This window comes from Rhinoraja longicauda, chromosome 4 (assembly GCF_053455715.1).
Source record: "Rhinoraja longicauda isolate Sanriku21f chromosome 4, sRhiLon1.1, whole genome shotgun sequence".
Taxonomy (NCBI): Eukaryota; Metazoa; Chordata; class Chondrichthyes; order Rajiformes; family Arhynchobatidae; genus Rhinoraja; species Rhinoraja longicauda.
The window spans coordinates 44374910-44402884 of NC_135956.1; the positions used below are offsets into that span (position 1 = coordinate 44374910).

The 27975-nt window shown below is 42.5% G+C and overlaps 1 protein-coding gene across 1 annotated transcript in view; it reads right to left on the minus strand.

Annotated features, from left to right (window-relative positions):
* eif3eb (eukaryotic translation initiation factor 3, subunit E, b) overlaps positions 1–27975 on the minus strand; it is a 150674-nt gene that overhangs the window by 114359 nt on the left and 8340 nt on the right. The window contains exon 3 of the mRNA XM_078397625.1: positions 17650–17767. Within this exon, the coding sequence (XP_078253751.1) occupies positions 17650–17767 (118 nt within the window). The remainder of the gene's footprint in view (positions 1–17649; positions 17768–27975) is intronic.

Consider the following 27975-nt stretch of genomic DNA (forward strand, 5'->3'; position numbering starts at 1 on the left):
ACCATTCAACAGCTAATTCGTCTTCCCTTTAACTGGGTACTTACAATCTGCCCCCTCACCACCCAAAAAACCAATTCAGCAAATATTCATATAATACACTTCTGCTGACTCAGGAATCTTTGACCATTGAAGTAGGTGGAAGAGTGGTAGACAGATAATAAAGAGTAAGAAGAGCCAATTACATCTTTCCCCATCTCAGCCAGAGAATTTCACTGCAAACCAGTGATCCCATTGCTGGTTATGGGACAATTATGAGTCACATCATCTACATTTATATATAAAGGTAATATCCAACCGCCTAAAACTGTAAGGGAGGTCCCATTTCCCTTTGTTTTTATCATATCATATCATATCATATCTATACAGCCAGAAACAGGCCTTTTCGGCCCTCCAAGTCCGTGCCGCCCAGTGATCCCCGTACATTAACACTATCCTCCACCCACTAGGGACAATTTTTTACATTTACCCAGCCAATTAACCTACATACCTGTACGTCTTTGGAATGTTTTTACTTACATTCTAAATGCAATTAACTCAATGCTGCTAAAACATAAACTACTGATGCAAAAAAATACTTGCAGTACATATCAAGTCAAGTCAAGTCAAAGTCAATTTTATTGTCAATCCTCAGCCAGTTTACACAGACAGAAAATCGAAATACCGTTTCCCACAATCCCGAGGAACAAAGTGCATAAAACTAAGTTAAAATTAAAAAGGCACAGCAAACAACAATCAACATAAAATATAAAATATAAAATATAGTCACTTCAAATGCGTTAAAAAAAAATTTTTTTTTAAAGTGTCTGGTGCTGGATGTGCGTGTGTGTGGGGTGTTAAAGTCCAGGTCCAATAGGGGCAGGGGAGAGAGGAGGAAGGGAGGGGAGAGAGTTCAGCATCCTGACAGCCTGGTGGAAAAAACTGTTCTTTAGTCGGGTGGTGCTTGACCTCAGGCTGCGAAACCTTCTCCCTGAAGGCAGGAGGGTGAAGAGGCTGTTGGAGGGGTGGAAGGGGTCACCCACAATGCTCAATGCTTTGCGGGTGAGGCGGGTGGTGTAAAGGACCAGGAGTGTTGGGAGTGAGGCGCCAGTGATCCTCTCAGCAGTGTTCACTATGCGCTGCAGGGTCTTGCGGCTGGAGGCTGTGCAGCTTCCGAACCACACAGTGATGCAGCTGCTGAGGATGCTCTCGATGGCGCCTCGGTAAAAAGTGTACATGATGGGTGTGGGGGCTCCCGCTCTCTTCAGTTTGCGGAGGAAGTAGAGGCGCTGCTGGGCTTTCTTGGCGATGGACGTGATGTTGTTGCTCCAGGAGAGATCCTCGGTGATGTTCACCCCCAGGAATTTGGTGCTGCTCACCTGCTCCACAGCAGCACCATTGATGGTCAGTGGGTGGGGGTGTTGGGTGTGCGTCCTCCTGAAGTCGACAACAATCTCCTTTGTTTTCTCCACATTCAGGAAGAGATTGTTGTCTGTGCACCACGCGGCCAGCTGGTCCACCTCCTTCCTGTAGTGGGTCTCGTCGTTGTTGCTGATGAGACCCACCACTGTTGTGTCATCCGCAAACTTGACGAAGTGGTTGGAGCTGTAGGTGGGTGTGCAGTCGTGGGTCAGCAAGGTGAAGAGCAGGGGGCTTAGCACACATCCTTGTGGGGCACCCGTACTCAGCGTGATGGTGTCCGATGTGTTGCTGCCGACCCGTACGGACTGGGGTCTGGCAGTGAGGAAGTCCAGCAGCCAGTTGTAGAGAAGGGGGCTGAAGCCCAGATTTGTTAGTTTACAAACCAGCTGCTGGGGGATGATGGTGTTAAATGCTGAGCTAAAGTCTATGAACAGCATCCTAACATATGAGTTTTTAGTGTCCAAGTGGGTGAGGGCTGGGTGTAGAGCAGAGGAGATGGCATCCTCAGTGGACCGCTTAGCTCGATATGCAAACTGAAACGGGTCCAGGGAGGGGGGGAGGTTGGATCTGATCTGCTTCATGACCAGCCTCTCGAAGCACTTCATGATGGTTGAAGTCAGCGCTACAGGGCGGTAGTCGTTGAAGCAGGATGGAGAAGACTTCTTGGGCACAGGTATGATGGTGGTTTCTTTGAAGCACAAGGGAACAACAGCCTGGCTCAGGGAGATGTTGAAGATGTCTGTGAGGACATCTGTGAGCTCAGCTGCGCAGTCTTTTAGCACACGACCAGGAATGTTGTCAGGTCCAGAAGCTTTCCGGGTGTTAATCCTTAACAGTGTGCTCCTCACACTGCCTGGAGACAGACAAATAGCCTGGTCGTTGGGGGGGGGAGTTGTTTTCTGCGCAGGTGTGTTGCTCTGTGCTTCAAAGCGTGCGAAGAAGCCGTTGAGGTCGTTCAAGAGAGAGGTGTCACTGTCACAGGTCTGTGGTAGGGGTTTGTAGTCCGTGATAGTCCTAATACCCTTCCACAGGCTCCGTGTGTCTCTGCTGTCACTGAAGTGGGCTGTGATGCGCCGGGTGTAGTGTTGTTTGGCTTTCCTGATGCCACTGGAAAGGTTGGCCCTGGCTGCTCTGAGACCGGCTGGATTGCCCTCTCTGAAGGCAGCGTTGCGGACCCTCAGCAGCCCATGGACCTCCCCTGTCAGCCATGGCTTCTGGTTAGCCCGGATGGTGATGGCTCTGGTGTGGGTCACATCGTCAATGCATTTGGTGATGTAGCCTGTAACTGTCTCTGTGTATTCCTGAATGTTGGTTGTGTTGTTGTATGTTGCTGCCTGCTTGAACATGTCCCAGTCTGTAGTCTCAAAGCAGTTTTGGAGTGCAGCTGTGCTGTCCTCTGACCACACACGTACCTCTTTTGAAACCGGTTTGGTGACTTTCACCCGGGGTCTGTATGCCGGTTTCAGCAGAACGGTGAGGTGATCAGAGAGGCCGATGTGGGGGAGGGGGGAAGCCTTGTATGCTCCTTTGATGGTCGTGTAGACAAGGTCCAAGGTGTTGTTTTCTCGTGTTGGGAAATCAACATGCTGGTATACTTTGGGCATGACAGTTATTAGGTTAGCATGGTTGAAGTCCCCAGCTACGATGAGAAAGCCATCTGGGTGTGCTGTCTGCTGCTCAGAGATGGCCCGGTACAGTTCGCAGAGTGCCTCCTCTCTGTCCTTGTTGTTGGAACTGGGAGGGATGTAAACAGCGACTAACAGGATAGCTGTTAGCTCCCTCGGGAGGTAGAAAGGTCGGCACTTCACAACCATAAACTCCGCCAGCGGTGAACAGTGTTTGTAGACCAACACAGCGTCCCGACACCAAGCATCACTGATGTAAACAATCACACCGCCGCCGCGAGTCTTCCCCCCGCTAACCGTAGCTCTGTCCGATCGGTAGTATGTTAGCCGGTCGAGCTGAACAGCGGAGTCCGGGATGTTGTCATTAAGCCATGTTTCCGTAAAAACGTAAACATATGCATCACAGATGCTTGTAATTATAGATATTTAATAGAATTTTCTTCAGATGCTACAGTTAATTTTAAGAATCTGGCTTGGTACACTCTGGGCACTTCATGAATAGGTTACAGCAACACCCATAATGTGTTTCTCTCACACAAAATTAATCCATAGGATGCTAAAATTCAACGAGTCTATCATTCACAGCAGCATCAAACTCCCAAGTTCCAGCCAGAGGCAGATCTATATAGGTATCATAGCCTAACTGTCCAATGGTGCCACTCAGCCTTTTTCATAAATGCATCGTCAAAAATTTGAAGTCATAATGTAAGCTTAGCTATCTGCAACTATGAGTTTTAATGTGGCAACAAGCCATAGTGTTTAACATATTCTAGCTTTAAAAGAGCTATAATTAGTGAGGTGCCACAGGGATCAGTACTAGGCCCCAGCTGTTCATAATCTGCATCAATAACCTGAACGGGAGCTTCAAGTACAATATATCCAAAGGTGTTGGGGGGGGGGGGGGGGGGGGGGTTTGATTGGCAGCAAGTCAGCGGCCCAAGACAGAGAAGTCAGTATGAGAATGGGAAGGGAATTAATATGGTTAGCGAATGGAAATCTTGTGGTGAATCTGTGGAATTCTATGCCACAGAAGGCTGTGGAGGCCAAGTCAGTGGATATTTTTAAGGGAGAGATAGATAGATTCTTGATTAGTACAGGTGTCAGAGGTTATGGGGAGAAGGCAGGAGAATTGGGTTAGGAGGGAGGAATAGATCAGCCATGATTGAATGGCGGAGTAAACTTGATGGGCCGAATGGCCTAATTCTACTCCTATTCCTTATGAAACGGTTGATCTAAAGGAGGCTGCATTAGGACCACCGAATGCAGTAGATGAGATTAGAGGAGGTTCATGTGAGCTCTGTCCCACCTGGAACAGTGCTAAAGTCCCTGGATGAATGTAAGGGAGAAATGATAGGGACAGGAGTTATATCTCCTCCAGTTGTGGGGGAAAGCACCACGCGAAGGGGTGGTTTGGGTAGGAAGGAATAAGTAAACCAAGGAGTTGCGGAGCTAGCAACTGTGGCAAGTGGAAATGTGAGTGGTGGTGGGATCACGACAAAGGAGGTGGCAATGTCAATGTGTTGGATGTAAAGGACCAAGGGAACTCTGACCTATTCCATCTGGGGCAGGGGGCAAGGGGGAAAGAGGGTGCGAGAACAGAACTGTGGAATACAGAGGAGACGCTGATGAGGGATCCATCTTGATAGTGGGGGGGAAACCACGTTTACTAAAGATAGAGGGTAGAGAGATCAAGAAAAGGGAGGTCAGATATAGTCTAAGTGAGTCGAGGGCAGTGGTAAATGTTTAAAAAATCAACAGGTTTTGCAACGGTTCAGGAGGCAGCACCAATGCAGTTATTGATATAGCGGAGGATAAGTTGGGGCTTATCTCCATCACATGGGGCAGACTTTCGACTGATATCCCCTATAAACCACCAGTTCCCACAATCATCTGGACTACACCATATCCTCCATCCACTCCCATGATGAACTTTGATCTCTCAACTTTGAACTTGAATGGTACAAGATATTGCTGGAAACATGACGACTCTTGTATATTGCCTCAGTGTAATTTACTATTCCCATACTTGCATATGATTATGCTTACGTATAGTAAGATTTTTACTGAACCACGTGCAAAAACAAAAAAATCAATTAGAAACTGTAATATATCTTCTTCTTGGTTTATTGTTCAAGGATCCTTTACGATGTCACAGCTGCAGGGTGCTAGGGATCCTCCAAAACTAATGTGGGTAAAGTAGTTCTTACCACACAGGTTGCTGAATTTTTCTACTTACACTAAGGAGAACAGCATTAAGCTCAGACTGTCATTTGGAAAAAATCTTATTTTTACTTTCAATAAAAATCAAGAACTTGCACTACATAGTTTCTGTAAACTGCTGATTACGTTTACTACTAGCTTTCTCTGTAGACATGGATCACAGAAATGACAATAGCCAGAGTGCCATGTCTTCACAGTTTGGTGTGAGAGATGGAGACAACAACCTACGACTGCATAACTAACTTAGCTTTTTCAAAGCTCCTCCTCCTTCAGCCCGTTAGCCAGAAAACTGACATCAAATCACAAAAAAATCCTCAGGAGTTGAAGGCACAGCCACGGGTGAGGAAACAATTAACAGCGCTGATGTATAAGCAGCCAGATTTTTAAACATTAAATGCGTAGCAGAAATCATTAAGCTATATTAGCAAGCATTAACAGGAAAGACGATAAAATTTAACAGGGCAATGCACTGCAGCAGTTCTTTTCCCTCATTCTCAACAGCCTTAAGAACATTTGCTCAAAGCCTGTCATTATTCATTCGAGCTTCTAATATGCTTGAACCATTGACTCAATTAAGATCAAACTTCAAACGTTTCATCAAACCTACTTGTTGCAAACAAATCATTGTTTCTATGAGTAAAGTTGCAGGAAGTTATATTTCCCTTAGTTTGTGTTAATCCACCAGCAACCAGCATGGGTAAGAAATTATGATAATTATAGGCAGAGATTGTCAGCGCAATAACCTTGGAACACCATTAAAGTTCAAAGCCAACTTGCCTCAGCCTTTTGGCACTGCCCTTGTCCTGAAGCACAATTATACAAGGACTTAACTTCAAACATTCAAGCAGCATGGGGCACCTAAATTACACTTAGATGACAGCAAGAACAACCGGATGAGCACAACTGGTTATCATACATAAAATAGCAGTCACCATTCTATCCTTTCTTCAAGGACCTTTCCACAGTAAAGAGTTGGATCCATGTGCATCGCAGTATGTAATTTATAAATATCTTCCAAACATGAAAAGGGAAATGAAGACCACCTGTTCAGCATGTGACTATCATCCCACATGCTGAATTTGATGAATATATTTCAGCTCAATCCCTGGTTACCATATGATTTATGTGATTTCTATACAAATGTGCATCTTTACAATGAAATAGCAGCGAGGAAAAAAAACAGACAAAACAGATTCATCTCCACTGCAGTATTAGATTTTAGCTACTTTCCAATTTGCATTTGCAGCAGACAGCTAAAGGATCTAAATGCCTGTAGAAACTGTGCAAACTCTAACAGTTATTGGGATTTCTACAAGGTTCCAACCTGCTATTACTGTAAATGACACAACAGGTCAACTTCAAACAATTCAATCGATCACTGGCTTTTAAATCATTCAAAGAATTTTGTACCATATTGCTCAGCTTACATTTTTGTCATTTGTAACTTGTCAACCAATATTTTTGTTAGACCACCACCATTTCTGCCTAGCACATGTAGCCAGAATGAACTGCTTGATATGATGGTCACTTAGAAAATGGAGAATGTCTCACTGCTGTCTGTTATTCATATGTTTGTGAAAAGATTGTATTAAAGAAACACTATTATTTTGTTGTGACCACTGCCTACAAGGAAAACAATCCAAGGGCTGGGTCAACATTTCATTCCCTTTACGGACACCAATTTCCTCAAATGCAAAACTGTTCTAAGTCCCAATGATGTCCATGTGAATTGGCAAGACGGGGTTTGTCTCAGAGAACCCATATAACAGAACATTCCTAACATATTGCAAGAATTCAGATAACATGCTGAAACATTCAAACAATGAAGGTGGGACAGTCTTCACAAAAACACACTCTTGGGCACAAATCTTGGTTTCTGTCGACTTCGAATAAGCAAGACCACCGGGTCAACATATTGAACCAATGCTGGTGTGCATCCCTTCCAACATGGTGGCACATTTTACAAAGGTATCATTTACTTAGATTTCCAGTAATTCCTCACAGGATAACCTTGCACTAAAACCAAAACATGCGAGAAAAATAGGATGCTTGGCACACTGTGATTAAAAATGGGAAAGAGGGAAAATACTTGCTAAAACTTCAAAATTAGAATTATGGTGTGCAGAGGAAGATTCCAGCCCACAAACCAGTCACCAAAGTTCTTTTTCACCTATGTAAAGGACCTAAATATTTAAAGTACGTGTTAAGTCTTACAAATTGACTGACTACCCAAGTCACAGTAGAAATTGCATAAAAACTGCATGTGAATTTTAATGTGTCGTAATTCAATTTTGTAAATGCAAACTAATGCACATTGGTCAAAAAGTTGAAATGCAGTTACACTGTTGATGGAAGGTTTTACAACAGACATAGTAACAACAGTGACAGCGAGGTTAATATTACCATCTAGGAAGTGCCAGAAGACAGTTCGAAGAAATATCGCAGCTCAGGAATATAGCGCCTAAAAATTAGGGCACTATCAGAGCAGATCCATTTTGAAATAGTATATAAAATTCTGGTTACCCTCATAGGATAGGTGAAAGCTCTAGAGAGGACACAGAATAAGGACAATTTTCTTCCCTCAGAGATTTAAACTGACAAAAGATCAAGTACAAAGCAAGCACTTTTGTTTCCTCATGAGAGAAGTGGCCATTTGACCCATCATGTAGGCTCTAAGACTCTAACCTCTGTGTCACTGTGCCCCCCCCCCCCCAATCCTATTCTCTGATTCTCCTGCCATCCAGCTACACCAGGAGTAAATCACAGAGGCCAGTTAAACTGCAAGCAAGTCATTGAGATTCAGGAGGAAACCAGAGCAGCCAGACAAAACCCAAATGGTCACAGGAAGATTGTGCAAACCCCACACACATAACAGCCAAGGTTAGGATCAAATCCACTCCGCTGTGCCACCCTGGGCAGTCTAGCAACAGTCTCTGTGACCCATATACAGTATGAGATACGCCAAATGCTTTTTGACAATCTTGCGCGCCATAAGAACTAAAGGGTTAGTTTAAGGAAAATCACTGTTTTCCGAGTCACAAAAGATTCTGCAGGCCACTAGAAGCAAAACTTCACGTTAAATGCTACTACAACCATATGAAGTTGACCCATTTTTCATTTCAATGAATCTTGTTCCTTTAATTTCAAGCTCTGTGTACTGAAGAACTTTGCCACACCTGCAATCTTTCTTAATAAGATATCTATGGAGCTGCAAAGCAAGAAATAATATTCTCACAAATCAAACCTCGGCCATCTAATCTACTCCAGGGAACCAGAATTCCTTGATCAAGTCACAAAAGTGTCACTGTCAGGAAATCCAGAACTTTCAGCAGAGACTGTAAAGGAATCAACAACTAACTCTTTCAAGCCTTCAATTTTGTGTTCAAAATGGCTCTTGCACGAAGCACTAAGCTTCAGATTTTGAACAAAAGGTATAAATGAAGGATACTTCTAAAGTAGAACTGGAAAATGTTGGTGAACAGCTTGTAATGCAATTATTCTATCTTTTGAAAATAATATCTAATGGACTAACTGACCTGCAGGAGGTTTCATAGTACATCTGGAATTTTACATGTCCAATTTGAAAACAAACCAACAAAGAGCCTCACTATTAAATCTTCCTTTAAAGCAGTTACAAAGAGTTGCATGCTCCAGCACACCATTCTTTAAAGGCTGAAGTGAGCGCTCAGCACATCAGCAGGGGACCAGCCTGGAGGAGCTGCCAAATCAGGCCACGTGAGGGAGCTTACTATCAGTCAAGGTGGAGTCACAAACTGATGTTGCAGGCATAAATCATGCTGTTCCAACAGGGTATGTTAAACTCCAATTACTCAATGTCAAACTCATTAATGGTTCAAAACCAATTTCACTGATAGACAATGCCCAAGAACAGCATGCCTTAACATCAGCCCAATTATCAGCCATTTTTTGTAACTTGTGGGCAATGTAAAGGTTCAGATTTGCATTCCATCCCCTAGTCGAGTAAATGTTTAAATAAATATCTGTGAGTCAGCTTAGTGTGCAAGTGCATGCCAAAGCAGCTAAACTCTTCAGAGACCTGATCTTAAGTACACCAGGCTACAAATCAATTTGGGATCAGATGAGCTCTAAACTAGAGAACTAGTAATCAAAAATCTTTGGACTAATAATCCAGAGACACGGGGTCCAACCCCACAAAGCCAGATATTTATATTTACTTGATTACATGATCTCTAATTAATAAAGGTAAAATGTCTTTGTAGAACATTAACGTCTCAGAGTGTCTTAAAGACCACATGGCTCACTAACATGCTGCAGAAGACTGAACCACCACCGACAAATATTCCTGGAAAGATGTATAACACAGTCCATGTGCACATCCAGCCCAACAGACAAATCTCTCCAACCGCACTAGTACAGTGTGCTTCTGTTACAAGGTCAAGAACTTTACATCTTGACCTTGTAACACTTCTATTAAAGATTGAGGCCCTCACTTATTGAGGAATAATAAAGATAAAATGAAATGATCTCCAAGCCAGAAAAGATGGTAGCCCTTAAAATGTTCTGATTGTTAGATAATGTGAATAAAGGTTTATTAATGAGAGAAAGGTTTTAGATTAGTTTAGTTTAGAGATACAGTGTGGAAACAGGACCTGCAGCCCCACAAATCCAGCACCAACCAACGATTACCCATAACATTATCTCTATCCGACACAATAAGGAAATTTCACAGAAGCCAATTAACTTACAAACCTGCCCTTCTTTGGGATGTGGGAGGAAATCAGGGCACACAAGAAAACCCCACACAGTCACAGGAAGAACGTACAAATGCCGTACAGACAGCACCCACAGACAGATTGAACCCAGGTCTCTGGTGCTGAAGCAGCAACTCTACCACTGCACAACTGTGCCGGTTTAGGTTGGTTAATTAAAAAAGATACAAAGTGCCAGGATTGCTTTCGTGTGAGCTGTGCATTCAGAGGGGGCGAGATTGGAATGGGAAAAAGGAGTGGAGAAAACAAACTGGCTAATGTTGTACCAGCAGTTGAAAATAAAACAGTTCAGAGAGGGTAGAAGACTAGCAGGGGAAGTCCATGAGGAGGAGGAGGAATGTTGGAGATGTGGAAAAGGGCAGCAAGGACCCTTTAGCAGTGGGGCAAGAAAATCCAGCAGAGGAGCATAACACCATGGCAGACCCAAAACTCATGGGCGTAGTGGTACAAAGGTAAAGCTTCTGCTGAGGACTGATTGTACGCAAAATCAGAAAGAGGGAGCCGGGGGATGGAGAAAACCCAACAAGGATATGGACTGGGGGCAGTGGGTGGGGGGGGGGGGGGGGGGCAGAGGGCTGGGGAGTGGCTCAAAGTCGGTGCTGTGGGGAAATGGTTGGGGTTTGAAGGGGAGGGGGGTTGTTGGTGAGGGGTAGAAGTAGTATGGTTGACCCTGGTGGTACTGTCCACTGTCCAGTTCTATCTCCTACGCAAAATCCACAAAATTGACTTCACCGACAGGCCTACCATTTCTGCCTGTTCTTGCCCCACCAAACTCATTTCCAAATACCTTGAATCTGTCTTGTTCCCCCGCCTTGCCCAGTCTTTTCCCGTCTACTTCTGACAGCTCGCACGTTCTCCAAGAACTTCCAATTACTTAGTCATAAGATCATAAGTGATAGGAACAGAATTAGGCCATTCGGCTCATCAAGTCTCTTCCGCCATTCAATCATCGCTGATCTATCTCTCCCTCCTTACCCCATTCCCTAGCTTCTCCCCATAACCCCTGACACCCGTACCAATCAAGAATCTATCTTCTTGGTGGTGGTAGTTCCCATCATCTCATCTTCACCATGGATTTCCAGTCACTTTACACAGCCATTCTCCATCAGGAATGCCTCGGGGCCCTCTGTTCTTCTTTGAACAGCCACATCAACCAGTTTCCCTTAACTAATCCTCTGCTTGGCAAAACTTGTTCTCATAGATAACAACTTTTCTTTAGATTCCTCTCACTTTCTTTAAATCATTCTCCTCGGTCTTTTGTTTCTCATTAAAGACCATCCTGTCTTGATTAAAAATGTTTGAGATTAAAAACATTTGTTGAAGTAAACATTATGGTTGAAACATGCAGGGTAGAAAATGGAAAGACTGGAGGTCTGGCAAAGGAATTAATTGTCTTTAATGTAAGCATTTATGGTGAATCAATATCTTTCTTCAGTATTGAGACTCAACTGTTGGTCACTTATGAAGCTATCAAGAGTTCTTGCTTTTACGAGGATTTTTATGCCCCAAGCAAAAAAATTCAAGGTTTAAAACTCTTTACTAGCTCACTATCTTTGGGAATAGGAGAAACTTCTTCGAAACATAATGATTTTCATTACTTTTGAAAGTAGTTACAACCAACTAAAAAAGAGTAATTAAGCTTTGATGTGACTAGATTGAAAATTGGCAGATCGATCTGCCTGGTTATCAGAACTCTGACAATTTACTCATCATCTCCTTGAGCTGGAGGAAAGCCTCTCAATGCATTGAAGAGAATTGTCAGTTGGGATGAAGGCAAGGAACTCTGATTAGCAGATGTGACATTTCCCAGGTAGTACCATAGCTTTTCATTTCACCAATTTCTTTCCATGACCCATCATTCTGTGTAGACTGATACCTGTTTAGCACTCAGTCTAGGAGTCCAAACGCCTGTTTGTTATAACACTCAGTCCAGGAGTCCAAATGCTCACAGTACAAACCCCTTTAACTTTGAAAGAAGCGATTGCTCAGACTATACATTGAATTGCCAAAAAAAGACAGGCATTAACTTGTGCAGACCAATAAAATGGTGATTTAATTACCACATACTCAGCACAGACCGAACAACTGAGACTCTGCACAGAGGCTGTCAGTGAGGCCCAATGCTAGGAGGGCTGGGGTGAGCAGAGTCAAGATTGGGGGGGGTAGCAGCACAGCAAGTATGGCAATTGCTGTGGGCTGACATCATCCACTCCACATGTTGACAAATTCAAGATTCAAGATAGCTTTATTTGTCATCCAAAAAAACGATTTTTTTGGACGAAATTCAGTCACCCACAGTCCAACAATAAAACATTAAATTAGGCAGATTACACAATAAAGCATTAAAATAGGCAAATTACACAAACCCAAAAACACACAAAAAAAAGAAACATCCATGACAGTGAGTCTCCTCCAGTCCTCTCCTCACTGTGATGGAAGGCCACAATGTCTTTTCCCTTCCCCTGCCGTCTTCTCCCGCCTCTTGTTGTGGCTGCAGGCCGCACCGGACGGTGAAAGGTCCGCAGCGGGCCGACCCAAGCCCCGCGATCCGGGGCGGGCGAACACGCTGTCGCTGCCGCTGTTGCTGCACGTCGGGGCGGTCGTGGCTCCCGACATTGAAGCCCCCGCCCAGCAGAGAGAAATCCCACGGCCCATAGGATCAACTGGATCCTATGATTGCTCTCAGCAGCTCCTGTTAAGATTTAATGGAAGCTGATGGCGCCTCAATGTATGGCTACACAGCTCTCCCAGTCTGAATATTTCTGCATGATAACAAGCTCAATGATGGTTAGACATTGAGCCTCTTATCCAAAGACAAGTAGGGAGGTGCTGTGCCACCAAACCAAGAGACAAGAAGATAACAGATTGCTTCACACTCCCACCTCCCAGGCCCCATTGAAAGTGCATTGGCTAGGGTGCTGCCCCAAGCTTCATATCTAAACCATGAGCAGCCACAGCATCGTCCAGCTCATTCAAAATTAGCCCTCACAGACCATCTCAATCCACACCAAACCATGAGGTGATGTGAACACTAAACTGCTGCAGGCCTGCCAGTGGAGGGCTGAGCTCTTAACAAGGTGCCAAAATCAGTAGCCGGAGCAGGAGATCATGTCAGATTCCTGGCATGGCAATGCTGCCAGTAACACATCTCTATATAGAATGCTATAATGACCCCTTTAATTCACCCAATGTTCCTTCTTTAGGGAATGCACCATAACAGATTCTACTAGCAGACTCCAACAGGTAGCTGGGACACCAGAAATGGTTACCAGCTTCACCAGTCACAGAATGCCACCCAGTCACAGAGCTATCTTCAGTTACTTCTCAACAAGATGCACAGATCTCTAACCCCTCACTCGTGGATCGCTACCCTGTCATTCCAGTCGAGCTGGCATTTCAATTGTGGTCACTCAAACAGCAAACATTATGGGCCTCTCACTGCAACTGTGTCTGATGTGGCTTGACAAATATAGCAAATGTCAAGTTATATGGCCTGATCTCCAACTTTGATCTGTATAAATACTACCACAACCACTCCTTTGATCCCATAAAACTGCAATCTGTTGATACCTCAAGGAGACAGGATTTCAACACAAAATATATGTTAATACATCTATTTTGAATATAATTATAAATATTACTGATGTATTTTATTTTACCATTCATCCACATGCAATTATTAAACAGCAAAATTCAAAATAGGAACATCAACTACCACAGGATTCTCACTAAACAGTGCGAGGCTACAAATAAAAATTAATAAAATGTTTTTATTATAAAGCAACACTTTTAAACGGAAATAACAATTTACACTTCTGTAACATCTTTCACTCCTCTGCCAATTGATATCTCTACTAATTAAGTACTTTTCAAAGCCTTCATTGAAGTTCATGAAAAATTTGTTCTCTTGAATTGATCAAGCTTCAACAAACAATGAGATGACAACGACCAAATAATCTGTTTAATGTGCTTACTGAAATATAAATGCTGGCCAGGAGACCTGGGAGAACTTCCTCGATCTTATTCAAAATAGTGATCCATCATCATGAGAGCAGATGGGGCCTCAATTTATTGTTACATCTAAAAGATGGCAATTATGTCATTGCAACACTCTGTACTGCTCTTGTAGGTTGGCCTAGAAGACATCTGTGTTAAGATGTTGAACCTGCAGGCTTCTGAGTCAGATAGGTGTCTTATACATTGAACCACAGCAATCAAGTAAACCAGATATAATTATATAAATTATATAAAAATAAATTAGATTTAAAATAGATGGTAATCGAGCGCACAAAACGTCATTCAAGAAATCTATTATACAACTGCCAAAGGGGAAAAAGGTGACACGAGTAAAAGATTTGGGCAGCACAGTGGCAGAGTTATTGCTTTACAGCGCCAGAGGCCCAGGTTTGATCCTGAGTATGGATGATGTCTGCACGGACTTTGTACATTCTCCCTGTGACCGTGTGGGTTTCCTCCAAGTGCTCCAGTTTCTTTACACATCCCAAAGATGTGCAGCTTGTAGGTTAATGGGTTTCGATAAATCGCCCCCAGTGTGTAGGATGTAAAACTGGAATAACATAGCACTAGTATATGTGTGATTGTTGGTCAACGCGGACTTGGTGGGCTAAAGGGCCTGTTCCCATGCTGTTTCTCGAAACTAAACTAACTAATGCGTACTACATATTCCCAGATTCTAACATATTAATGTGTATAAAAAGTCTGACCCCGATGAACAGAATTTTAAAAAGCAACAGACCTCCCTGAAATAGTCACAGCTTGGCAGTTATTTATTTATGGTTTCGTCGAATCTAACAAAATTGAACAGAAAATGGCCATTCAGCCTGATATGGCTGTTCCTTCTTTTTACAGTGGTATCCAATATGTCTCACTCTCTCAACTCTTTCCTGAAAGCCCTTCAAATCTTTCTTTCTGAAGTTTACACTCTCAACCGCTTAAAATTATTTAAATATCTTCTATTTCCACTCAAGAACATGAGATAAGTACAGAACAAAGGAAAAACCTCATCTCTATTTTGTCCATTACATTGAAATTTTTACCACTACAAATCTTTTTACAGCAAAAAGGAAAGGAGAACTATTACCACAGCTTGTCCTCAGATATCAAGCAGCTCAGGGGATTGAATTTCAATTGAATTTCAATTGTTGGTAAAACAGTACTGCAGCTGCAGATCTGTGATTGTCACTTCAAGGAACTGGGAGAAACATTTTGACATTTTAAAGTCAGACTGTCTCAAGTGCTTTCTATTTACATAATGCTAGTAATAATAGTTAATACGTTAAACAGTAGGCCATCAAATCCAAAATTCACCCATTTTATCTCAGATAATTTATAAATCACAACTGCTGAAAGCATACATCAAAAATCCAAGCATTGAATAAACCACTTAACAAACTTGTAGTGTTCCCTCTCGCCATTTTATTTGGTTGCAGAATATCATGTCCCTAAAATCGACCATGCATTGCATGGTAAGATAGCAAACATCCAACTGCATGCTGGTATCCTTTATGTCAAGCAGATTGAACCTCACTCCACTCACTAATTACTAGTCCTCAATACCAATCTCCTCTCTGCCACCAATCAATGATAGTTTTATACTGCCATTACTTAATATTGCACGACAAACAACAACAACTGAGTTCCCTTTAGGATGCCCAAATAGAGTAAATCCTTCCAAAGTCCTTTGATTTTTCTTTCCTTTCTTAATAGCAAGAAGAATGATCATCACAAACCACAAATCAATCTTCTCATCATCTATAACCCTGGAGACAGTCAACCGAGATGAAACTGTTCATGCAGTTACTGATCACTTCCCAAGCACATTAGAACGGGACACCATCTGTGTAGTTGAAACCTATACCAATGGGAATTTAGTGATGACAACAAATGCTGGGATTGCAACTATGAACAATGCAATAATGATCTGATGGAAGAAAATAAATGTATTTTGTATAAATAAATTTGTGGGGGACACTACAATTGGTGCAAGCTGCATGGAGCATTCAAACTGTTTATAGATAGATACTGATTAAGTAATTGGGGAAAAAGTTAGTAAATGGAACATTATGTGGTAAAATGAGGTCCATTTTGGAAGGAGAACCGAAGAAAAGAGTATTACATAAATAGAGAAAAACTCCAAAAAGCCACAACACAAAAGGAATTTGAGACACCTCGTGTATGAAATACAGAAAGGTAGCATATATATGACATATTAATGTAAATCAGCCTCTACACCCCCCCCCCCCCACCCCCTCAATTAACTCCATGTATGCTTGTATGCTTCACATTGCCTCCGGAAAGCATAATCACCCATTTGCAGCCTGATCATTCCCTCTTCGCAAGTTCATAGTTTATAGATTATAGGAGCAGAAGTAGGCCATTCAGCCCATCAATTCTAATCCGCCATTCAATCATGGCTGATCTATATTTCCCTCAACCCCATTGTCCTGCCTTCACCCCATAACCCGACACCCCTTCTCCCCTCTTCAATCAGGCAGAAGATGCAAAAAGCTTCAAATTATGTACAACCTGATACAGAAACAGGTTCTGCCCCGCTATTATTAAATACTGAACAGGCCTCCCATAAACTAAGGATGAATTCCCAAACTCCCTTACTGCAGCCCTTGGATTTTCTGTTAATCTGCAGATTCTCTGCAGCTACAACCCTATAGCGCTGTGACTCTACATTCTGCATTCTGTAATTTTCTTTGCACTGCCCGTTGTTCGCATGTATGATTTCATTGTACTCATGTACACTATGATTTGACTGGATAGCAAAGGCTCTCTGTGCTGTCAAAAATATTATTTAAATAAATTGTAAACTGCAAGACTTTGATTACAGAACCGACAGCAAATTATACGTGAGGAAATTGCAATTATAAAGCTCCTTTACATTACAAGCTCAGTAAAACTAAACGGGTGGCATTAATGTTGCATACCTGGTGCTGAGTCCACCATGTTTTCACTAGCTTTAACCTGCACAGTTTAGCACAATGTATCTCTCAAAAATCTACCAGTTCATCAGCATACAAAGTCAAACCATACAAAGTCATACAAAGGATGGCTACCCGAACAATAGCACACCAATTAAAGGCTCATGATTTATAATCATACGTGGATGAGTAAAGCTATTCATGGCACGAGAAGGATTGAATGTATGGGTCATAATCACAGCATAAAATATAGGTTTAATACATTGCTTAATTTAGAATAGAATACAATCTTCCAAGCATGAAAATCTACAGTGCACCTGCAATAAACTGTATTATCGTTCCTTATTCTACTTTTGCAATAAAATTAAATATGTTCAAATGAGTTACCCATCTCCAGAGAAAAGGAATAGGTGACGTTTCAGGTTGAAGGAAAAACCAGAAACACCACCTATTCCTTTTCTCCAGAGATGCTGTCTGACTCACTGAATTACTCCAGCCTCTTGTGTCTATCTTCGGTTTAAACCAGCATCTGCCATTCGTTCCTACCATTCTAGGTTTTCAGGACAAATAGTGTGAGATAGCTTATCATCAAATTCATCCTTCAATAGTTAAGGACCAGGTAAGACATTTGGCACAAAAGGCATTTCCATAAATGACTGCAAGGTAAATATAAAACTGTATGTAATAGAGTTTTGTATTTCCTACCTGGTTGATTGCATTTGCCTTGTAGTTTCTGGATCCTCGAACATCTTCACAATTGGTTCAGTTTCTGATTGGAGTTGTTTCAATTGTGCAACCACAGTTGTACGCTTTTCCCTCAGAGCTAAAAATTCAAACAGGTCTTCTTTTACCCAAATGGTCAGAGATGAACTTTTATAACAGAGATGAACTTTAATAACAGCAAAAGCCTCTAATTTATGCTGACCATCTTTTCATGGACTCATTCAAATATTAGTCAGGATCGTACCCGGAACTCTGGCGCTGAAAGTCAGCGACTCTACTGCTAGGCCACCGTGCTGCAGTCAATCAATTGCTAAGTGGGCTATGGAAAACAGTAATTATCACATGCTCTTCTTCCAACACCCAAACTTCCTCTGTGTTCCCCAGCCCCCTCACCAAGAAAAACAGGCCTGTTGCAAATACTGAAAATGCCAAAAACTTTCAGCTGGCAACATCTGCAAAAAGAGAAACAGTTAATGTTTCAGGTCAAAGCCTTTCATAAGACCCTGATGAAGACCATGAAATATTAACTCTGTTTCACATTCCACAGGTGCTGACGGACCTGCTGAGTGTTTTGGTACTTTTAGTTCTGCATGATCTGTAGTTTTTCAACTTCAGAAAAAACAATACCGTTAACATTTCAAATAAGTCAAAGTAAAACAGAGATGTTCCCCAATGGTCTTCTAATTACAGATTCATCCTTTCGGTCTCAAAGTTAGCATAGCAGAACTTCTGCTTATGTCCTGATATAGATAGGCTAAAGTTTACTCAGTCACTGATAAGGACCACAGAGCACACCAAATAAAAATGCATGTTTCCAAAGCTATTTTGGTCGCTGTAAAACACGGACATTGTGAAGTTGAGATAGGTGAATGTGAATAAGTGTGCTTTTCTCATGTACCTATTATTATATATAATGGCAATTCTAGGACTCAAAGAAGCAAATTATTGCGATCCAGGTAAAAAGAGTATTTCTTGCTTAAGAATTTTTCAGAAAGTGTTCATTTCGAAAATAAAGCTCACTTTATGTTGACAATATACACAAATCCCCATTCTCTGTGTGCCAACATCAAGCCAATACTTCAGAAGCTGACATATCCCAATGTGGATGACTAATGCAGATCCTGCTTCTTTTCACTGCTGTGTGCAATGCAGAAATATTTCACTACTGGGCTCCCATGATTGCTCAATCAAGTGCTGTTAAGTGTGAGATCAATCATGCTTAAAATTGCTTGCAGCCTCTAAGTGCACAGAAAAAACCCTCAGGATTTTTCTACTTGGTTCTGCAATGTGAAGAAACACTTAAGAGCATTTAGATGATGGACTTTGCTAAGGTGTCTGGCACTGATTTCACTGCGTTTACCATCAAATACTTGATGTTGAAAACTTTTAAGCCTTGTAATCCTGAAGTAACAGTAATGATGAGAATTAAACACTAAAACATGTTGGGAATCAGGACCTCAAATCTTAAGTCTTTGCTTAGCAGACCTGACTGCAAAAATAACAAGGCCAATATAAGAAGGCCAATATGCACTCCTGGAAATTTGAAGCAGATGAACAGTGGTGCGTGTAAACAACCCACATACTGATGGCAAACCGGTTTGACTTTCAATGAAGGGTGTGAATTTATAAAGATGTAATCAACCCACAGGCTCTGTGAAATGGAGAAAAGAGCAGCGAGCAAGCACTGAGGTATCATCATGTTACTTGAGCCACATCTCTCCAGGTTGTGAGATTTAGGGCCGAAGTGAAATGGAAGCTGATGTGAGAATTGGCAGCCTATCAGTAAAGAATAGGTCAAATCCGATGAGTAGTGACAAAAAATTAAACCAGGACAAAAGTAATCACCAAAAAAGTGTCAAAACAACCAAAACCAGAAACACTTGCCAAGTGGGGCTGCATCTGTACAGAGAGAAACAGAGTAACATTTCAAGTTGACCCTTTTCAAAACGGATCTTCAAGCAAAACTTTCACATTAACAAATACTGAAGTATCTCTGACCAGAAATGTTAGCTTCATTTCTCACTCCAGAGGACATGCTGCCTTTCAGCTCTACGATTTTATTTCAGATTTCCAGCATCTGCTGATTTTTATTTTGTTTTACACATAAATGTCTACGAATATCGTGTACGCGAACTTCCAGTAACTGCTCCCAAGAGGCTGCGAATTAAAACCAGACTCATAGTTTTAGGCTTGGTTAAGAAACTGACCGAGTAGTAGATGATAATAGAGATAACGGGAATTCACAATAAGTGCAGTGGTAGTGTGAACTGTGATGAAGATGCTATGAGGTTGCAGGGTGGCTTGGGCAGGTTGTGTGAGTGGACGGATGCATGGCAGATGCAGTTTAATGTGGATAAGAGTGAGGTTATCCACTTTGGTGGTGAGAATAGGAAGGCAGATTATTATCTGAATGGTGTCAAGTTAGGAAAAGGGGACGTACAACGAGATCTGGGTCCTAGTGCATCAGTCACCGAAAGGAAGCATGCAGGTACAGCAGGCAGTGAAGAAAGCCAATGGAATGTTGGCCTTCATAACAAGAGGAGTTGAGTATAGGAGCAAAGAGGTCCTTCTGCAGTTGTACAGGGCCCTAGTGAGACTGCACCTGGAGTACTGTGTGCAGTTTTGGTCTGCAAATTTGAGGAAGGATATTCTTGCTATTGAGGGCGTGCAGCGCAGGTTTACTAGGTTAATTCCTGGAATGGCAGGACTATCCTATGTTGAAAGATTGGAGTGGCTTGGCTTGTATACACTGGAATTTAGAAGGATGAGAAGGGATCTTATCGAAACATATAAGATTATTAAGGGGTTGGACACGTTAGAGGCAGGAAACATGTTCGCAATGTTGGGGGAGTCCAGAACCAGGGGCCACAGTTTAAGAATAAGGGGTAGGCCATTTAGAACAAAGATGAGGAAAAACATTTTCAGTCAGAGTTGTAAATCTGTGGAATTCTCTGCCTCAGAAGGCAGTGGAGGCCAATTCTCTGAATGCATTCAAGAGAGAGCTTGATAGAGCTCTTAAGGATAGCGGAGTCAGGGGGTATGGGGAGAAGGCAGGAACGGGGTACTGATTGAGAATGATCAGCCATGATCACATTGAATGGTGGTGCTGGCTCGAAGGGCCAAATGGCCTACTCCTGCACCTATTGTCTATTGCAGTGTAACCTTGCGGTGGAATCCTACGTGAACTTGCATTCGGGTTGCAATCAATCATCATGAATAAATGTTGCCTCTTTGATGCCTGGGTCTCAGATGACTCAGAACAGCTGCACAACATTCACAATGGGGAAGGCGAGCAGCCAGAGGTTGTTGTGCATGTTGGCACAAATGATATGGATAGGAAATGGGATGAAGTCCTGCAAAATGAATGAAGACAGTTAGGCAAAAGTTTAAAAAGCAAGACTTCAAAGGTAGCAATAACTGGATTACTCATGATGCCACATGCTTTTGAGGATTGGAATAGGAAGATAGGGCAGATGAATCAGTGCCTGAGGAATTGGTGCAGGGGACAGGGGTTCAGATTTTTGGACAATTAGGAAATCTGATGGGGCAGAAGTGACCCGTGTAAGGAGGACTATTTACACCCAAACTGGAGGCAGACCGATATCCTTGCAGGGAGGTTTGCTAGCATTATTTGGAGAGTTTAAACTAGTATGTCGGGAGGTAAAAGACAGCTCAACAAATGGTAGGACTAATGGAAAGATAAGGTTAGGACCAGTGAGTTTCAAAGAAAGGACAGGTAGGGAGAGATTAAAGAATATGGTGAAACTGATAGGTTTTGTGTTTGTTTTAATACGAGGAATATCGTGGGTAAAGCCAATGAACAGAGCCTGGTCAGTGTTTGGAACTATAATGTACTGCCCATTGCGTACTTAGCGTCTGTATTCACCAAGGACCGAGACATGGAGGGTAATGAGATCAGTGTGGTTCATGCCGATCTTGAATGCTGATCAGCTGGTGTTTAAACACCAACGGGGGACAGGACTGGCAACTCAATGTTCTACGGTTTCAATGTTTCAGACATGATGGAGAGGGAGGTGAAAGAGGTGGAGGAGCTGTTTTATTAATCAGGGAGAATGTCTTGGCAGTCCTCAGATAGGACATACAGGGTTCGTGTACTGAGGCAATGTGTGTTGTGCCCAAAAATTGGGATGATACTATTGTCCTCCGAATAGCCAGCAGGAGATAGAGGAGCAGGTTTGTAACCAGAAAAGTGGAAAATGCAAAAGCAACAAGGTTGTTGTCATGGGCAACTTTAACTTCCCTAATATTGACTGGGACTTATTCAGTGCAAAAAAGCTCAGGTGGGGCAGAATCCTAGAGGGTTTCCTGACACAGTTTGTGGATAGTCCAACTCAAACAGGAATCTTACTGTATCTTGTACTGGGACACAAGCCTGGCCAGGTGACTGGTGTTTCAGTGGAAGAGTATTTTAGAAACAGTGATCACATCTTCATAAATTGTAAGATAGCTATGAATACAAATAACTGTGGACCTTGGGGAAAGATCATAAATTGGGGTAAGGCAGATTACAGCATTAATAGGCAGAAGCTAGGGAGAATAAATTGGGACCAGTTGTTACTAGATAAATCCACATTTGACATGTGAAAGTCGTTTAAATGCCAGTTGATCAGAGTTCAGGATTAGCATTAACCAGTAAGGAGGAACAGCACAAAAACAGGCCCTTTGGCTCACAATGTCTATGCTGAACGATGCCATCATCTCTCATCTACCTGCACATAATCCATATCCATCCATTCTCTGCATAGTCATTGACCTATCCAAAAGACACTTAAATGCCACTATCATATCTGCCTCAACCACCAACACTGGCAATGTGATCTAAGCACTCGCCACCCTCTGTGTAAAAAAAAGTGTCCAGCACATCACCATTAAACTTTGTCATCTCATCTTAAAGCGATGCCCTCTACTATTTCATCTTTCTATCCCGAGATATAACGATATGACGATAGAACTTTATTTATCTCAGGAGGATAACACCCAAGTCTGTCCAACCTCTCCCTGCAGCTAATACCCTCCATTCCACGCATCATTCTGGTAAACCTCCTCTGCACCCTTTCAAAAGTCTCCACATCCATCCTGTAATGCGGTGACCAGAACTGCACACAATACTCCAAATGTGGCCTAACCAAAGACCTGTAAAGCTGCATGATAGCTTCCTGACACTTATACTCAATGCCCCATCCTATGAAAGAAACATACTACATGAAAGCAAACATACTACATGCCTTCTTTACCACTCTACTTGTGTTGCCACTTTCTGAGTGTTATGGACTTGGACCCCAAGATCATATGTATAAGAAAATAACTGCAGATGCTGGTACAAATCGATTTATTCACAAAATGCTGGAGTAACTCAGCAGGTCAGGCAGCATCTCGGGAGAGAAGGAATGGGTGACGTTTCGGGTCGAGACCCTTCTTCAGATCTCTCTGCACATCAACATGTTAAGGGTCATGCTCTGAATTGAAAAAAAATTCCCTTACATATGACCTCCCAAAGTGGCACACTTTACACTTGTTTGGATTAAACTCTATCTGCCTTTTCTCTGCCTATATAGATATTTAAAAAACCCCATAGGAAATAGGTGCAGGAGTAAGCCATTCGGCCCTTCGTGCCATTCAATATAATCATGGCTGATCATCCAAAATCAGTACCCTATTCCTGCTTTTACCCCATATCCCTTGATTCCGTCAGCCCTAAGAGCTAAATCTAATTATTTCTTGAAAACATCCAGTGAATTGGCCTCCATTGCCTTCTGTGGCAGAAAATTCCAAATTCACAACTCTCTGGATGAAAATGTTTTTCCTCATCTTAGTCCTAAATAGCCTACCCCTTATTCTTAAACTATAACCCCTGGTTTTGGACTTCCCCCAACATCAAGAATATTTTTCCTGCATCTAGCCTGTCCAATCCCTTAAGAATTTTATATGTTTCTATAAGATCCCCTCTCATCCTTCTAAATTCCAGTGAATACAAGCCCAATCGACAGATTCTTTCATCATAGGTCAGGCCCGCCAGTCCGGGAACTAACCTAGTGAACCTACGCTGCTCTCCCTCTATAGCAAGAATGTCCTTTCTCAAATTAGGAGACCAAAACTGCATCCTCCAGTTGTGGTCTCACCAGGGCCTTGTACAACTGCAGTAGGAACTCCTTGCTCCTACACTCAAATCCTCTCGCTATGAAGGCCAACATGCCATTTGCTTTCTTCCCTGCCTGCTGTACCTGCATGCTTACTTTCAGTGACTGATGTAGAAGGACACCCAGGTCTCGTTGCACGTCCCCATTTCCCTAATTTGACACTATTCAGATAATAATCTGCCTTATTGTTCTTGCCGCCAAAGTGGATAACCTCACATTTATCCACATTATACTGCATCTGCCATGCATCTGCCCACTCTGCTGACCATTTAGAACGGAGATGAGGAAGAACTTTTTCAGTCAGAGAGTGGTGAAGGTGTGGAATTCTCTGCCTCAGAAGGCAGTGGAGGCCAGTTCGTTGGATGCTTTCAAGAGAGAGCTGGATAGAGCTCTTAAGGATAGCGGAGTGAGGGGGTATGGGGAGAAGGCAGGAACGGGGTACTGATTGAGAGTGATCAGCCATGATCGCATTGAATGGCGGTGCTGGCTCGAAGGGCTGAATGGCCTACTCCTGCACCTATTGTCTATTGTCTATTGTCACTCACCCAACCTATCCATGTCACCCTGCAGCTTCATAGCATCCTCGTCGCAGTTCACACTGCTACCCATCCGCAAACTTGGAGATGTTACATTTAATTCCCTTGGTCTAAATCGTTAATATATTATGTAAATAACTGGGGTCCCAGCACTGAGTCTTGCGACATCCCATTAGTCACTGCCTGCCATTCTGAAAAGAACCCGTTAATTCCTACTCTTTGCTTCCTGTCTGCTGACCAGTTCCATCTATCCATGACAACTTCCTTACCACCAATACCATGTGCTCTAATTTTGCATACTAATCTCTTGTGTGGGACCTTGTCAAAAGCTTTTTGAAAGTCCAGACACATCACATCCACTGGCTCTCCCTTATGCATTCTACTTGTTACATCCTCAAAAAATTCCAGAAGATTAGTCAAGCATAATTTCCCTTTCATAAATCCATACTGACTTTGACCGATCCTGCTGCGACTGTGACTGCTTTCCAAATGCGCTGCCATTGGATCTTTAATAATCGACTCAAGCACTTTCCCCACGATCGATGTAAGGCGAACTGGTCTAGGATACCCCGTTTTCTATCTCCCTCCTTTCTTAAAAAGTGGGGTTACATCAGCTTTATACTTTGACATCCTCTCAGTCTGCAACACCAGCAATCTTGATATCATCTGCAAACTTACTAACCAGGTCTAAATTTACATCCTCTTCATTTATGTATATTGCAAACAGCAGAGGTCTCAGCACAAATCCCTGCAGATGTCCATTGGTCACAGAACTCCAAATTGAGTATTGTCCTTCCACCACAACCTTGGGTCTTTTATCAGTAAGCCAGCTTTGATCATACGAGCAAGTCACCGTTAATTCTGTGCCTCTTAATCTTTTGGTTCAGCCTACTATGGGGAACTTCCATGCAGACAACATCCACTTGTCCTCATCGATCACCGTTTCACCTCCACAAAAAGTCAAGCCAGTAAGACACGACCTACCGTGTACAAAGCCATGCTGACTGTCATTAATTAACCCATCTTCTTATAATGGGAATTAAATCCTGTCCCCCAAAATCCTTTCTCAATTGCTTCCCTACCACTAACACAAAGCCCACCGACCTATAGTTCCCTGGATTCTCTCTACTTCCTTTAAAGGAACATTAGCTACTCTCCAGTCCTCCAGGACCTCCCCTGTGGCTAGAGAAGGCTCAACAAACTTTGTCAATGCTCCCACAATCTCCTCTCTTGCTTCTCTCAATAACCTGGGATAAACCCACCTTAAAGCTCTTCAAGAACCACAACACCTCCTCCTGAATTTCAAACTGTCTTTGCATATTAGAGTTCTCCACATTGATCATACTCTCCCCTTTTTCCTCCTTATGAAAACAGATGCAAAGTACTCATTTAGTACCATGCCTATATCCCAGACTCTAAGCATAAATTCCCTTCTTGATCCTTGAGCGGTCCTCTACCTTCTCCCTGGTTACACTCTTGTTTTTAATATAGGAATAAAAAGCTTTTGGATTTTCTTTAATCTGACTCGTCCAACTATTTTCATGGTCCATTTTAGCCCTTCTAATCGCACACAAGTTCTTTCCTCTTTTCTATTTATTTCTCAAAGGTCATGTCCGATTCCATCCTCTTAAACCCTGTATGTGCACCATTTTCTTTTTTGACCAAATTGACAATCTCTTTGGTCATCCAAGTACCCTTACTTTGCTATCCTTATCCATCCTCCTCACTGGAAAATGCCGATTCTGACCTTCAATCAACTGGTCTTTAAACAACTCTCATATGTCAGATGCGGACTTACTCAATAACAATTGCCTCCAATGTACCCTCCCGAGCTCCTGCCTTATAAAGTTGTTGTTTGCCTTGCTCTAATTTAGTATCTTCCCACAAGGTCCAGTCTTTCCCCTATTCAACACAATCTTAAGATTATGGATAAGGATACAAAGTGCTGAAATAACTCAGCAGGCCATGCAACATGCCTGAGAACATATGCAGGTGGTGTTTCGGGTCTTGATCTGAAGTTCATGACCTGTTGAGTTACTCCACAACTTTGTGTCCTTTTGTGTATTAGCCAGCATCTGCAATTCTTTGTTTCTCCCTCTGGATCATGGAGTTCTGATCACTATCCTCAAAATGCTCTTCCATTGTAACACGTCACCAGACTAATTTCTCAACACAAGGTCCAGTATGTACCCTTTGCGTAACCTTTAATGCCCTTCCTATTTAAGAACCTACCAATCTCCGCTTTAAAAATACCCCATATCGTGACCTCCACAGCCTTTTGTGGTCATGAAATACACAGATTCACCACCCTCTGGCTAAAGAAATTCGCCCATAACTCAATGCTAAAGGTACCAATCCCTGTGGAACCAATAGTTACTGACAGCCAACCAGAAAAGGCAGTCTTTATTCCCATTCTTTGCCTACTGCCAGTCAGCCAATTTTCTATCCATGATACCATGCTACAACACACTATAGGTTCCTATCCTATTTAGCAGCCTCACGTGTGGCACATTAAAGGCCTCCTGAAAATCCAAGTATACAACATCCACTGACTTGCCGTTGTCCATTCTGCTTGTTACCTCCTCAAAAAACTCCCAACAGATTTGTCAGACAAGATCTCCCTTCAACAAAGCTATGCTGACTTGAGCCTATGTTATCATGCGTTTCCAAGTACCCCAAAACCTCATCCTTAATAATGGACTCTTATATTTTTTACCAACCACAGAAGTCAGATGGACAGGCCATTAATTGGACTACCCACATACTGTTTCAAGAAACCCTCTTGGATACACATCACAAACTCTACCCCAACTCAGCCTTTGGCACTGAGCAATTCCCAGTCAATATTGGGGAAGTGAAAGTCCCTACTAAGCCAACCCTGGTGATTTGACATCTTTCAGAAAACTGTCTACATATCCTGTTCCTCTGTCTACTGCTTGCTGTTGGTGGACCTATGGTACAATTCCATTGGAGTGCATGAACCTTTCTTATTTCTAAGCTCTACCCATATCCCCTTGTCAGATGAAGTATGTCTTCTCTGAGTGCTGCCATGACAGTATCCCTGATTAGTAGCTCCTCCACCTCTTTGGCCTCCCTCTCCGTCACATCTGAAACATTGAAACCCCAGAACGTTAAGTTGCCAGCCATGACCCTCTTGCAACCCCATTTCTGCAAAGACCACATAGCATAGACCCAAGCACTGATCCAGGAAGAATATGGAAGGCAACATAAGGAACCCTTGGATGACCAGTGGTTGTAAATTTAGTCAAAAAGAAAAAAGAACCATATGTGAGGTTTAGAAATCTGAAGTCAGACAGGGCTTTTGGGGAATATAAAGCATTCAAAAACGAAATTAAGCAGGCATTTCGACAGACCAAAAGGGGCTATGAAATGTCATTACTGAGTCGCATAAAAGAAAATCCCAAGGCTTTTTAAAAGTACATTAAGACACCTAACCCTAACCAGGGAGAATATAGGACCACTCAAGGATAAAGGAAGGAATTTCTGCTTGGAATCAAAAGATTCAAGCAAGATGGTGAACACTTTGCCTCTATATTCAACAATAGACAATAGGTGCAGGAGGAGGCCAGTCGGCCCTTCGAGCCAGCACCGAC